This window comes from Notolepis coatsorum, assembly GCF_963971535.1.
Source record: "Notolepis coatsorum genome assembly, chromosome: 18".
In the NCBI taxonomy this organism is placed as follows: Eukaryota; Metazoa; Chordata; class Actinopteri; order Aulopiformes; family Paralepididae; genus Notolepis; species Notolepis coatsorum.
Genome location: NC_140182.1, coordinates 83,483,256 through 83,496,652, shown reverse-complemented (window position 1 = coordinate 83,496,652; position 13,397 = coordinate 83,483,256). Strand labels below are relative to the sequence as shown.

The 13,397-nt window shown below is 42.6% G+C and overlaps 1 protein-coding gene across 1 annotated transcript in view; it reads left to right on the top strand.

The window, feature by feature from the left end:
• Nucleotides 1-13,397, top strand: part of tdrd12 (tudor domain containing 12) — a gene marked incomplete at both ends in the record, with an annotated part of 274,420 nt that overhangs the window by 211,336 nt on the left and 49,687 nt on the right. The window contains 4 exons of the mRNA XM_084335256.1: nucleotides 503-723; nucleotides 10,620-10,701; nucleotides 10,809-10,990; nucleotides 11,228-11,435. Of these exons, the coding sequence (XP_084191382.1) occupies nucleotides 503-723; nucleotides 10,620-10,701; nucleotides 10,809-10,990; nucleotides 11,228-11,435 (693 nt within the window). The remainder of the gene's footprint in view (nucleotides 1-502; nucleotides 724-10,619; nucleotides 10,702-10,808; nucleotides 10,991-11,227; nucleotides 11,436-13,397) is intronic.

Genomic DNA, 13,397 nt, shown 5'->3' with positions numbered 1-13,397 from the left:
CCACTTTTTCTCTCATTTTCCATATTTTCTCCCATCCCAATTTCGTATCATCCAATTCAACCCTCCCCTGTCACGGACGCTGTTTCTTGCCTCCCACAAGCCGGCTGCAATGTGGACTAAGTCATACATAGCACAAGTCCCCTCCGGTACTTGAGGTAACAGCAGTCGCATCTTTTCACCTGCGCAGCTCGATCTCTCAGTGGCGAGGAGTAATGTGTGGGAGGCTCACGCTGCCCCCGACACTTCCTGATTCTACTGCGCAGGCGCACCAACCGACCTGTAGGAGTCGCTATCCACAACGCCCGATCCCCACCCATCAGTTTCCCACCCCCTAATACGGCCAATGTGTATTAGTACGGACGACCAGCTAAACTGAAAGCAAATGTGGAGCGCTGGGCTCGAACTGACGAGCCCAGCGTCTCCAGCATTTTGTGGCGAGTGCCTTGCCCACTACGCCACGTAGCCGCCCTATATTTGTGTTATATTTTCTTCCTCTTAACAGGAGCATGCAGAGAACTTTAGCGGTCATCCCACCAAATCATTGTTGCTGATATCTGAGAAGAACACCCGCCATATGACCGGGGTGCTGCGCTACCTGAAGCGTACTGATGCCCTGTTGCCCCCAGAGCTGCTGCACTTTGCACAGGGGATCCTGTCGGCCAAGGAGGAGCAGAAGAAGGATAGGCCTCTTTGCAGCTACCTCAAGAGCTTCGGTGTCTGCAGGTCAGTACCTAGTGTCTAATTCCATAGTGTAACCATTTATAGTCATGTTAAGAGTGGGTTTCTTCATTGAGCACTTATCCATATCATTAGGGCACAAGTATCTTGTTTTTTTATAAAAATTTAAAAAGAAAAGTGATAATACACCTTTTCTTCAAATGTGCAGCTTACACTAAATTGGCCACTGTATCTTGGTGAGATGCTTGTGGGGAGGAGCTGAGCTTAACCCACCTACCACAGCAGAGATCCCCCAGCTAGGTTAGAATTCTAACCTAAAAGTGTATTATAGAACTCCCCTTCAACCCATTTTTTTTTAAACTTAAATTTGTATTAACATTTATAGACAAACAACACTTACACAAAAATGGATCCCATAACACAATATTAAAGAATGCAGTGAACATAAATGGTTACATGAATAGCATTGTTGGTTATATGTTTCCACTACAGTTGTTTTTCCAGGCACTTAATACAAAGACTGATTGTATACCGCCCTTGAACAGGTATAGACAAATTTAATACCTACTCAAAAGGATTAGGTACTGACTAAGGCAAATATGTATGGTATGGGTCCAGTGACCCTCCTTGAATTTCTTTCTTCTCTTATCCTTCGCCCTTTCTATTCCTTTTATACTAAATTTCTCTTTGCCTTTTGATTCACCCATTTACAAACCACATCTTCCTTGATTATTAATACAACATTGTTACACAGACATAAATAATAAAGTACAAAAAATGTAATACAATTGTAATACCCAAAAAAAATAAAAATAAAATCAGAAAATACTAACTAAGTCAAAAGTGTGTGACATGGGTTCAGAGACCCTCCTTGAATCTCTTTCCTCCTTTACCCTTCGCCCTCTTGTGATGCATTTGGTTCTTCCTCTGTGATGTCGTTTTCGTTCCCCTTGTAATCCTCCCACTTTCCCCATCTTTCTCCAAATTTCTCTTCCTGTAACCTCAGCATGTGTGTTATCCTCTCCATATCCTGTATCTCCTCCACTATTCCTACCCATTGTGCTATTGTCGGTGGGTCTTCTTTGTACCACAGTCTTGTTATTGCTTTTCTGGCCGCTATCAACATTATCTTTATTAAATATTTGTCCCCCCCTTGTATTCCCTCGTGTGTCAGGTCTCCTAAGTAAAGCACCAGTCCTGTTTGTGGTAACCCGTATCCTAATATTCTGATCATTGCCTCCCCTATCTCCTCCCAATATCCCTTCAGCTTCTAACATCCCCAGAATATGTGCGTGTGATTTGCCCCCTCCTTCCCACACATCCTCCAGCATGCTCTTTGTGTTGGTGCATATTTTCCCTTCAGCTCTGGGGTTATAAAGAATCTGATTATGTTTTTCCATCCAAACTCTTTCCATATCCTCGATCCTGTTGTTGAATGTTGCACCTCGCATATGTTCCCCCATTCCTTCCCTGTTATTCCTATCTCTAGTTCTCTCTCCCATTTCTCCCTTATATAATCGGTTGTGTGTCCCTTGCTGGTCATTATAGCCCGGTACAGTGCTGATATTACCCTTCCTTTCCCTCCTTCGTATGCCCTTACTATCATCCTAATTATTCCATTCTGTTCTTCTTCCTTGTCCCCTCTTATTTCTTTATTATAGTAATCTCTAATCTGTAGATATCTGAAGTGGTCCTTGTTTTCTAGTCCAAATTTCTCCTTTAATTTTTGTAGTGCTTGCATTTCCCCCTTCTCTATCATTTTGCATATCGTTGTTGCCCCCCCCCCTCTCCCACCTTCTGAATCCATGGTCCAGCCTCCCTGGTTTGAATCTCTTGTCATGTGCTATCCATCTCAGAACCCCTGACTGCTTCTCTAATTTGTGTGTTTTTACTACTCTGTTACATATGGTCACGGTGCATTTGGTGATAGGATCTAACAGTCCCTCTTTTTCTTTGAACAGTTCCCTATCTCCCACCAGAGCTTGTACCTTGTATCCCTCCCCTTCTTTTTCAATGTCTTTCCATCTTGCCTCATATTTGTTGTTACACCAGCACGTCACTGCTCTCAGTTGCGCTGCATAATAATAATCTTGTAGGCTGGGTACTGCCATCCCTCCCTCTTCCTTTGGTAGTTGTAGTGTTTTATATCTGACCCGTGGTCTTCTCCCCGCCCATATGAACCTCGATATCAGTCTGTCCCACTCCCTGAATTGATTCTGTGGTATTTGTATCGGTAGTGACTGGAACAGGTACAGTAACCTTGATAGTATGTTCATTTTAATGACCTCTATTCTTGAATTGAAGTCCAAGGGCATTACTGTCCATCTCTCTAAGTCTCTAATGTTCTGATTTATCTGTGTATAGTTTGCCTCAAACAGTTTCCCCACCCCTCTCGTGATGTTCACCCCTAAATATTTAATCTTGTCCATGTCCCATCTTATCCCGTACTGTTCCCTAATTTCCGTCGTTGGGGTATAGTTCCATGCTAAGGTCTGTGTCTTTGTCACGTTTAGTTTGTATCCTGAGTAGTGGCCATATTCCTTCAGTAGATCCATCAGTGCCGGGAAGCTCTTGTCTGGTTGTCTCATGTATACTATCACGTCGTCCGCAAATAGGCCTAGTTTATATTCCGTTCCCTTTATCCTTACTCCCTTGATGTCCTCGGTCTGTCTGATCAGTTGCGCCAGTGGTTCTATGAAAACGGCGAAGAGCGTTGGTGAGAGACAACATCCCTGTCTGGTAGCCCTCTCTAATCTGATTCTATCCGTCAGGCTGCCATTCACCTTAACCCTCGCTGTCGGTTCTTGATATAGCGCCTTGATCATCTTCATCGCCCACCCGTTCAGTCCGAACCTCATCAATGTTTTATATAAAAATGTCCAGCTCACTGTCTAATGCTTTTTCTGCATCTAGGCTAATCAGTACCGCGCTACCACCTTGTTTTTGTATCTCCTCTACTATGTGTAATGTCTTTCTCACGTTGTCCTGTGTCTGTCTCCCTTTAATAAATCCAGTTTGATCTTCATCTATAATGTCTGGCATAAACGTCTCAAATCTCTTTGATATTATCGATGTATACATCTTGTAATCCACGTTGAGTATGGACTAGGGGTGGGACGATACATCGATCCAGATCGATACATCGATGTAATTATCAACAATCAAATCGGATCGATGCGATGTAATAAGATCGATTCATATCGATACTCTTATTTTGAAAATCCTGTGGCGAGTCTCATATCCGCCCAAGAACAACAGCAGTAGCTCCGTGTGTGTAGATGTTACAGCTAGAGCTGCCGCGGTATTGATGTTTTCCTTACCGCACAGATTTGCAAAATATTTCCTACCGCCGCGGTTATTACCGCACACACACAAAAAATTAAAAAAAAAAAGTTTGAATGCATTTTTTTTTTAGTAGTAGTCTACTCTTTATAGCATATAGCCTGCCTCTAGTCTAAATGTCTATCTTTAGAGGATGACTTTGCAGCATGAATATTGTTTGGGATTCGGCAAGCACGCATTAGTTATTGAAAGTGAAACACGGATTCGAAGTTTTCCCTCTGGTCGTGCGCAGTTCACTCGGTGTTGCGGGCAGGGGTGGTTACCCCTAACCCCCCCGACCCTTTCTTATTATTATTACTATAAAGTTACTACTTTATAATAAAGGCATTCGTTTTGTGGCATTACCATTATATAGTTATACGTTCAATAACATCAGCGTATTTACCGGACCACAGCAAGGCAAGCAATACTCTATTCATATCTCAGTTCCTTTCTTTGCTCAGAGCGTGCTGAGTTGTCCCATTCTGCGGTCTGTTAATAAAGTTTTCAATCAGACAAGTGTATAGAACGAAGGGCTTTTATTATAACATTCGTTGCAGACAGTAAAATCATTATGTCTCGTTTAGTACTCATGAGGAGCGATGGTAGTCCACTCCGGCGGAGAGTTAAAGCTAACGTTATTAGCCGTGTTGTGATGAGCTGACATTCAGGACGTAAAAAACGTGTGACGCGTCTCTCTTCTGACCAATCAGTGGTCTGCAATGTTTCACGTGACTTTTCTGGTACCCAATAGGGTCACTTGGAACCTCGATAGAAGAGTAGGGTATATCTGCAGAGCCGCAAGCCCAACGAGAGGAGGGTAATTTATTATTATTATTATAAAAAACAGCGGTGACGCGGTATTCAGCCTACTCTGCGGTGGCCGTGATGTAACAGCGATACCGCGGTAATGCGGTAATCGCGGCAGCTCTAGTTACAGCATAGCATTCTCCCTTTCTGTGTGTGTGTGTGCGCGCGTCTTTGGAAAGACCAGATGAGGTCAGAGGAGTTTGATGTTTAAATGTTATTTAAACATAAACAATATAATACATAATAAATGTAGGCCTATACATGATCATGCAACATCAACAAATTGTTGTAGAAACGGTTTGGGAGAGGGAGGTTGTGAGTTTTGAGTTCCAAAAAATGTAGCTTAAAGTTTAAAGCTCAATATATAAAAACGTGGCACTTTACAGTGAACAGGAGGTCTATTTGTATTAAAAACAATAGATTGATTTTCCTTTAAATGTCTGGAAGAGCTCAAAAATACAAATGTCAAATGATATTTTCATTACCTTTTTTTTGTTGATCTAAATGTTACTGATTGTGTTAAATGGGCATATGATATCATCTCATATCGATCGCAGGCACCTGAATCTAATCGTATCGTATTGTATCGTGAGAGACTGTGATATCGGCAAATATCGTATCGTTGTCCAAAGAATCGATATCGTATCATGATGAAACTGGTGATTCCCACCCCTAGTATGGACACAGGTCTGAAACGACTACATAATTCTCTATCCTTCCCTTCCTTCGGTATCGTGGTGATTATGGCTTCCTTCCACAAGGGGGGCATTTTGCCCTCTTCCATCGTGTGTCTGAACGCCGCCCCTAACATGGGTGCTAATTCCGTTCTAAATGTCTTGTAGAATTCCGATGGGAATCCGTCGCTCCCCGGAGATTTGTTGTTTTTAGCTCTACTAATTGCCTCTTCCAGTTCTCGTTCCATAATTATTTAATTTAATTCTTCATTCTGTTCTTTCCCTATCGATGGTAACTCTAGCTTCTCCAGATATGCTTCTATTTCCTCTTCTCCCGCTGCTTTTGGCTGTGTGTATAGTCTCTCATAGTATTCTCTAAATGTCCTCTCTATTTCAGCTGGGTCTCTCAATATTTCATTAGTCTTTGTATCCCTTATTGTGTGTATCGTGTTCAACTTCTGTTGCGTCCTAATTCTCCTAGCCAACAGTCTGGTCGCTTTTGGTCCCCCTTCATAGTACGTTTGTTTCATGAACCTCGCTTTCTTTTCTATTTCCGTCAATAATTCCCTATTTATCCTGGCCTTTACTTCTTTGATTTCTCCGAGCGTTTCCTGTTCTTTTGATATCTGGTGTCTCCCCTCTAGCTTCTTCAGCTTCCCTATCAGATTGTGATATGTCTCCGTTCTGGCCTTCTTCAGTATTGCTGTCTTCTCCATCAATTTCCCCCTTATCACCACCTTCAGTGTGTCCCATAGAATGTTCGGATCTACCGCCCCGTTGTCATTTTCTTCCTTATACCTGGCTATCTCCTCCTTGATCTGACTCACCACCCCCTTGTTATTTAATATTCCTACATTTAGTCTCCAGATCGTGTTCCTCTGTCTCCCTTCTAGATCTACTGTCAGATATATGGCACTGTGATCCGATATGTCCGCTACTCCTATTCTGCTCTCCCGTACCCTGTAACTGTCCCCCGTCGTCATCAAAAAGTAGTCTATTCTCGCATATGTCACGTGCGGGTGTGAGTAATGTGTGTATTCCCTATCCATGGCGTGCATCCCCCTCCAAACATCTATAATTCCCATTTCCGTCATCTGAATATTCATATATCTACTGATTTGTGTTCGTCCTTTTCCAGTACTCGTGGTGTCTAGGTCGTGATTCAGTACTACATTAAAATATCCCGCGCATATCAATATCCCTTCTAGTTCCATCACTATCATATAAAAAAAAAACTCATATAAATCCCTCTCACTCTCTGGGGGTGCATAAACATTCACTAACGTAACCATTTGGCCCTCCATTTTCCCCTTCACCAGAACAAATCTTCCCTCCTTGTCTCTTACTTCCTTGATCAATTCAAATTTGACTGTTTTTGATTAACGTGATTACTCCTCTCCTCAGTTTCCGTTTAAAGGAACTATAGTATGCATTTTCATATCCAAATCTCTTCAGTTTCTCATGATCCTGTGCTACCAAATGTGTCTCCTGCAAAAAAATCACTTCCATCTCACTTTTTTTACACTTCAACATCACTTTGCCCCTCTTTATCGTATTATTCATCCCATTAACGTTTAACGACATCATTTTTATACCTTTAACCTTTGTCATCTTTCTTCTTCTTTCTTCTTATCAGTCCCCCCCATGTCACAGTCATTCCCCCCTCCGGTTGTAGCCTCCGCTCTCTTCACCGAATACATATAATGATTAACATAAGTGCTCCCAAGGCGTTCGGGGGGTCCCTGTGTCCCCCCCTGTCCCCTGCTGGTGGGTGAGGGGTAATTGCTCTCCTAGCGAGAGGCCCCCTCCTGACGGCTTGGGGGTTTGAAACCCTTGCCCCCAACCGCTCGTCATATTTGTCCAGCCTTCTTACTGTTTTTATTGCTGTCGAGCTCCTGGTCAAAAGCGCTCTGTCCTTCATTCTGATCAAAGACCCCCATTTCCTAGGTCCCTCTCAGTGTGGCTCATATGTTCCAATGTCCCTCCTTCCTCCCAAACATGTGTGTGGTGTCTTCTGTGTACCCCTTTTACTTTCTTTTCCTCCCCTCTATTTTCTATGTGATGTTCATTTATCCCCTTAATCCCTTCCAACTGTATTACTCACAGCGTGTGTCTATGTATTTGTTTCAATATGTTCTGTGTTCCGTCTATTTCACCTAATTATATTTCCATTTATTTCCTCCATCAGCATGTGTATTATGTGTCCATGTATACGTTATGTTCGTTCCTATATCCTGCCTCTACCTGGGAATGTGTGTTTATGTATATGTTATTTCAGTTTCTATATTTTGTCTCTATTTGGATAGTTTTTTTAATCTCTTGTGCGTGTACTCATCCGTTTGTCTCCTCCCGCCTCCTCTCCCCTCCTTCTCCGTCTCTGGCCTCCTCGTCTGTCTCCGCCTTCGGTCTGTCACGTCTCACCTCGGCCTTCTCCTCTCTCCTCCCTCCTCTCCCGGGTTTCGATCTCCTACTCTGGTCCATCTGCGTGCTTTCTCCAATCTCTGCTGCAGGCTCAGCGTCTGGCCCTCCTGTCCCCTTCCTTCTCCGTCCTCCGCCATCTGCATCCCCCGTCGCCTCATCTCCTCCGTCGCCTCCCGCGCCGTTGCGTACGTCACCGTCCCTTCCTTCCAGTGAATCCTTAGCGAGGTCATGGGTGATTGGAATTTCATTCCGTTTTCTTTCAGAATTCTCTTCAGTCCCGCGTAGGACCTGCGTGTTATTGCTACCGCTGTCGAGTAATCGTGATCAAACGACAGTCTTTTCCCCTCGATTTCTATCTTCTTGGTCCACACGGTTCTGAGTATCAATTCCTTAATCTCAAATCTCAGAAAGTTAATAATCACCGCCCTCGGAGGTCTGTCCGGTTTCGGTCTCGGAGCCAACGCCCTGTGGGCCCTCTGTATCTCCATTTTTTCCAGTCCCGTCTCCTCCAGTTGTTCCTTGATAAGCTTTTTCACATATTGGGTCACCGATTCCCCTTCGACTCCTTCTTTCAATCCCCATATTCTGATGTTATTTCTCCGTGACCTCACCTCCATGTCCGATAGCTTTGTCTCCATCTGTTCTTGTTGTTGAATCGCACATGTTAATACCTCGTGTATCTCTGTGTTCCATTCCTCCGCTTGCGCCGTTCTTGTCTGTAACTCGGTTACGTTTCTGTCCTGTTCCGCCATCTTCTCATCCACCCTTTTGAGTTCTGTATTCATTTCACCTCTGAAGTCCTCCTGTTCCTTCCTCAATTCCTCCCGTAACTTCCCTATATCGTTCCTTATCGTGTCCGTGTTCAGTTTTATCGTCGCTGTTATGGTCTCCAATATCCCGGCCTGCATGACCACGGCCCATCCTGGCATTCCCGTGCTTGTCCCAGCCGATCCCCCTCCTTCCTCCGCCTGACCCTTCTCGGTCTCGTTTCGGGGCTCTGTTCCATCAAACTCTCCTCTTCCCGTGAGTCCTCCATTTCTCTCTCCTTCACAATAGTTTTTTCCTCCTTCCTTCTCGTTTGCATTTTCATTTTTAATCACTTTTCGGGTCCTTTTTTATCAGTTTTTTCACTCTTTTGACCAGGAGCTCCACCGCATGCGTGTTACCCTTCCGCTCTCATACCGGAAGCCCCCCTTCAACCTCTTAAGTAGGGTTGGGCATCGTTTGGATTTGAACGATTCCGGTTTCGATTCCGATTCTTTGAGGTGCAGGTCAAAACAGGTCACAGCTTATTTCGTAGGAGATTTTTTATTGAATTTTTTTATCTTAATTTTTTTTTCTTACTATTCACATTGTCAGTTGACTTGTTGATAGTTTAATTTGGTTGCTGTACTGTAACTAGGGTATTAATTAACAAAGTAAAAATATATATATATATATATATATATATATATATATATATATTTATTTTTTAATCGAAATTAAGAATAGAAATGCAAATATGTTACTTCCGGTTCCAGAACCGGAAGTTAGGAACCGGTTCCTATTAGAACCGGTTCTCGGTGCCCAACCCTACTCTTAAGCCCGGAGCCTATTTTCTGAAAATATGCCTAAAATACATACCTAAGTAAATGGAATATTGCTCCACTTCTACAAGGTCCATTTGCATATTCTTGGTATCTAGGGACATCTATGCACCTCAGTGAATGTATTCCCAGTGTCAGAAATATTGTGTCTATTACTAGGCTTGCTTAAATTGTGATGAAATGAAGAATATGAATTATGATTTTTCTTTGCATCTTTGACAGTTAATAATACCATGCTAATAATGACCAGACATGAAAAACTGCCACTGAGCTCGTTCAGTACCTTCTTGAGATCATGTGTACAAAAAAATCTAAGGAAATGAATAAAGGGAAGATGATTAAACAGAAGGTTTTGTAGATGCAGTACTGAATTCTCCCATCTGGACCAATGCAATTTGAAATATTATTATAGAATAGCAGGCTTATAAATTACCTGATTATAGCCAATTCGCACATATATGGATTGTGCCAAATCTTATATTTCAAATGCACAAGTTCAATTTGGATTTAGTATCACCAGGCGTGCATAAGAACAGATAATGAAATCTACTCTATGTACAGTAGCTTTTAAATTTTTATCAGGGTGCCACCATTTTTTAACTAATTTCAAATCTAATTGTTGCTACATGCTAAAAATAGGGAAGAGAAACTAACTGCGCTTCAATATATGTCAATAACGTTAAGTTGTGTGGTTTATTATCTCGAATAATAAGAGATATTAAAAGAATGCATACAGAAATAATTAGCTTGAAACCCCATAGAGGCTTTTGGGAAGTGTCATTCGGAAAAATTCCAACGCTCATCGAAAGCTCTCCGTCTGCAAAAAAAACTACAATTCCCGACGTTCAAATATTCCAAAATGGTCGACTTTTGCGAAGTAAACGACACCAAAATGAAAATATCTAACACTTTAATTTAACCTATTGGTAAACTAACGTATTGATGATAATATACATTATAGATGCTCTTGTGACATGTTTATGATGTTTATACTTGAATACGTTTGAAAAATAAAACGATACTTTTCTCAAACAGTCTGGAGAGATTGATTTATGACGTGATGTCATTTGCGGTCCGCCGATGGACCGTACGGGTGGAAGAGGTTAAAGGAATGTTCTCCACTTTGCAGGAACAGTAGTGTTTGTCCAGATCGCCACAAGTTCATTCCCAGTATGGATCAGTCTGTGCTCCCAGATTCTGGAACTGTAGTGGTGAGTATCACACCTCAATTCACATGTGATGGGAGTGTCTGGCATGTCTATCCACAATGATGTCACATACCTGTGTGTAAATACACGTTTGGATTGTCTTTTCTAAGGTTTTACCCCTCCACATCAAGACAGCCTCCACCTACTGTGGGCGCATTGTGAGCAAACAGGATGACTGTTATGAGAGCATGGCATCAGCGATGGCCTCCTACTATGCGATGGAGAAACTGGCAGCCAAGGAGGTGGTGGAGGGAAGTCTCTATGGAGTACAAGAGGACAACGTCTTTCACAGGTGACGCACAAAACACTACATACAATATTACTTGTGATTGTCTTGTGATAAATTGTTTCCTAAAATGCCAGTTCAGATAGCTACATTCCTTCTTCCCAAAATGAAAGAAAATAAGAATACGGTAATGATTCAAGACGGCAGTTAAAAGCAACATTTGCAATTGGCGGATCAAGAAAAGAGGGCAGGGTTTGAGATGAATGCCATCGTCACCAGTCCCTGACCTCTTTCCCCTGCTAGAGTGAAGGTGACCTCTGTGCCAGACAAAGGTGAGCGTCTTTTCTCGTTCGTCTTGGCTCTGTTTGTGGACGAGGGCCGTGAGCAGGAGGTGAAGACCCACCAGCTACTCCAGCTGCCAGACCAGTTCCACTCTCTGCCGCCCCAGGCAGTAGAGATCATCGTCTGTAAGGTCAAACCCATCGACGCAGAGGCCACCTGGAACCCCAAGGTTGGACACAGACAGACAGACTGTCTTTTATTCATAAATACTTGATTTATTCCTGAGAGGGAATCTGGTTGTTACACAGCAGCTCCTAGCGGCAGCTCTTTTATTGACCTGGTGGATGTGAATCTGGATGGACTTTTTCTTTTTAACTTTTTTTTTTTATTTATTTTATTTGGAGTACCAACAAGTATATTTCACATCATTTTAATTCACATCAGTCGAATCACATCACGGTTAGAGTAGTGTGGGGTATGCGGTGGACGTCGTTGCAATGTATTGGGGCGGAACGGAGTATTTTAGGGTGATAGTTAGTACATTGGAAACAAGGCTGGCTAGGATAATTAGCTTGCACGCCTCTATTTTATAGTTTACGTGCGGAGTGGGTGTGTGCGTGAATTCTGAGGCCACGGTTAGAGTAGTGTGGGGTATGCGGTGGACGTCGTTGCAATGTATTGGGGCGGAACGGAGTATTTTAGGGTGATAGTTAGTACATTGGAAACAAGGCTGGCTAGGATAATTAGCTTGCACGCCTCTATTTTCTAGTTTACGTGCAGAGTGGGTGTGTGGCGTGAATTCTGAGGCCACGGTTAGAGTAGTGTGGGGTATGCGGTGGACGTCGTTGCAATGTATTGGGGCGGAACGGAGTATTTTAGGGTGATAGTTAGTACATTGTCATGGGATACACCGCTTGCTCTGGCTAACTGTTAGTTCCATTCTTATAAGTGGCGGTAGGTTGCCCCCTGGTGGAATATAATAATCTATGCACTGGTGCGTAGAAGAACGTGCAAGGACTGATGACGACATCAACTCGAGACATTCACAGCAGCAAAACAAGTCTATTAATAGCCCGTCCATCGGCGCCGGGCATAGGAAGTTAATTAAACTTGACAGAAATTATATCAACGATAATTATCGATATCGAGTTATATGAAAATAATTTAATAATTTTATCGCAATAACGTTTTTGGCCATATCGCCCAGCCCTACTTTGTAGCGCACAGTCCCAAACCTCTTCCTCCATTGTCTCCCCTAACTCAATCTCCCAGTCTGCTTTGATTCTATCAAGAGTAACACACTTGAACGAAGATATGAATCCATTCACTCTTGAAATAAGTCTAGCTTAATCAGGGGGAGCTTCAACATATCCTCTAAATCTGAGGTTGAAGATAGATTTGGGAAGTTGGGGTCATGACTTCCAAGAAAATTACGCACTTGAAAATAACTAAACAGGCTTGACCTGGGGAGATCAAATCTACCGGATAAGGCCTCAAAACTGGCTAGTACAGAATCCATGTATAAATCATTGAACCTTAAAATGCCACGCCTTTGCCTTAATGAGAATGCAGAGTCTGTCCTAGCAGGAGGGACATTGTGGTTATTGCATTATGGGACTTAGGCCCAAAAGGAGCTTAAACCCAAAATTCTGACTGAATTGATACCATATCTTGAGAGGGTTCGAGACCACAGGGTTATTTGTGAATTTTGAGACGGAAAGAGAAAGTGTTGAAGACCAGTGAAGACGAGACACAGGAGGAGGCTTCACTTTGACACCAGTCAGTATCTGGAGCCAATGAATAATTTTTTTGATATTTTCTGCCCAATAATAATAACATAAATTGGGAAGAGCTAAGCCCCCTTCTAATTTGGGTCTCTGTAGCAACTCCATACATACTCTATGGCTCTTATTGTTCCATACACATGAAGTGAAAGCTGTGTCAATGGTCTTTGGAAGAAAAAGTGGGATACACTGAAACAGATACAGAAATCTTGGAAGCACGTTAATTTTAAGGCGGTTAACTCTTCCCGCTAGAGATAAGTGAAGTGATTCCCACCTTTTCAAATCCAACGTAACCCTCCCAAATAAAGGGGCAAGATTTTCTGGATAGAGACTGCATGTTCCTCGTGACATTCACTCCCAAGTATTTAAAGCCATTTCAAGGCATTTTAAATGGCAAAACATGATAT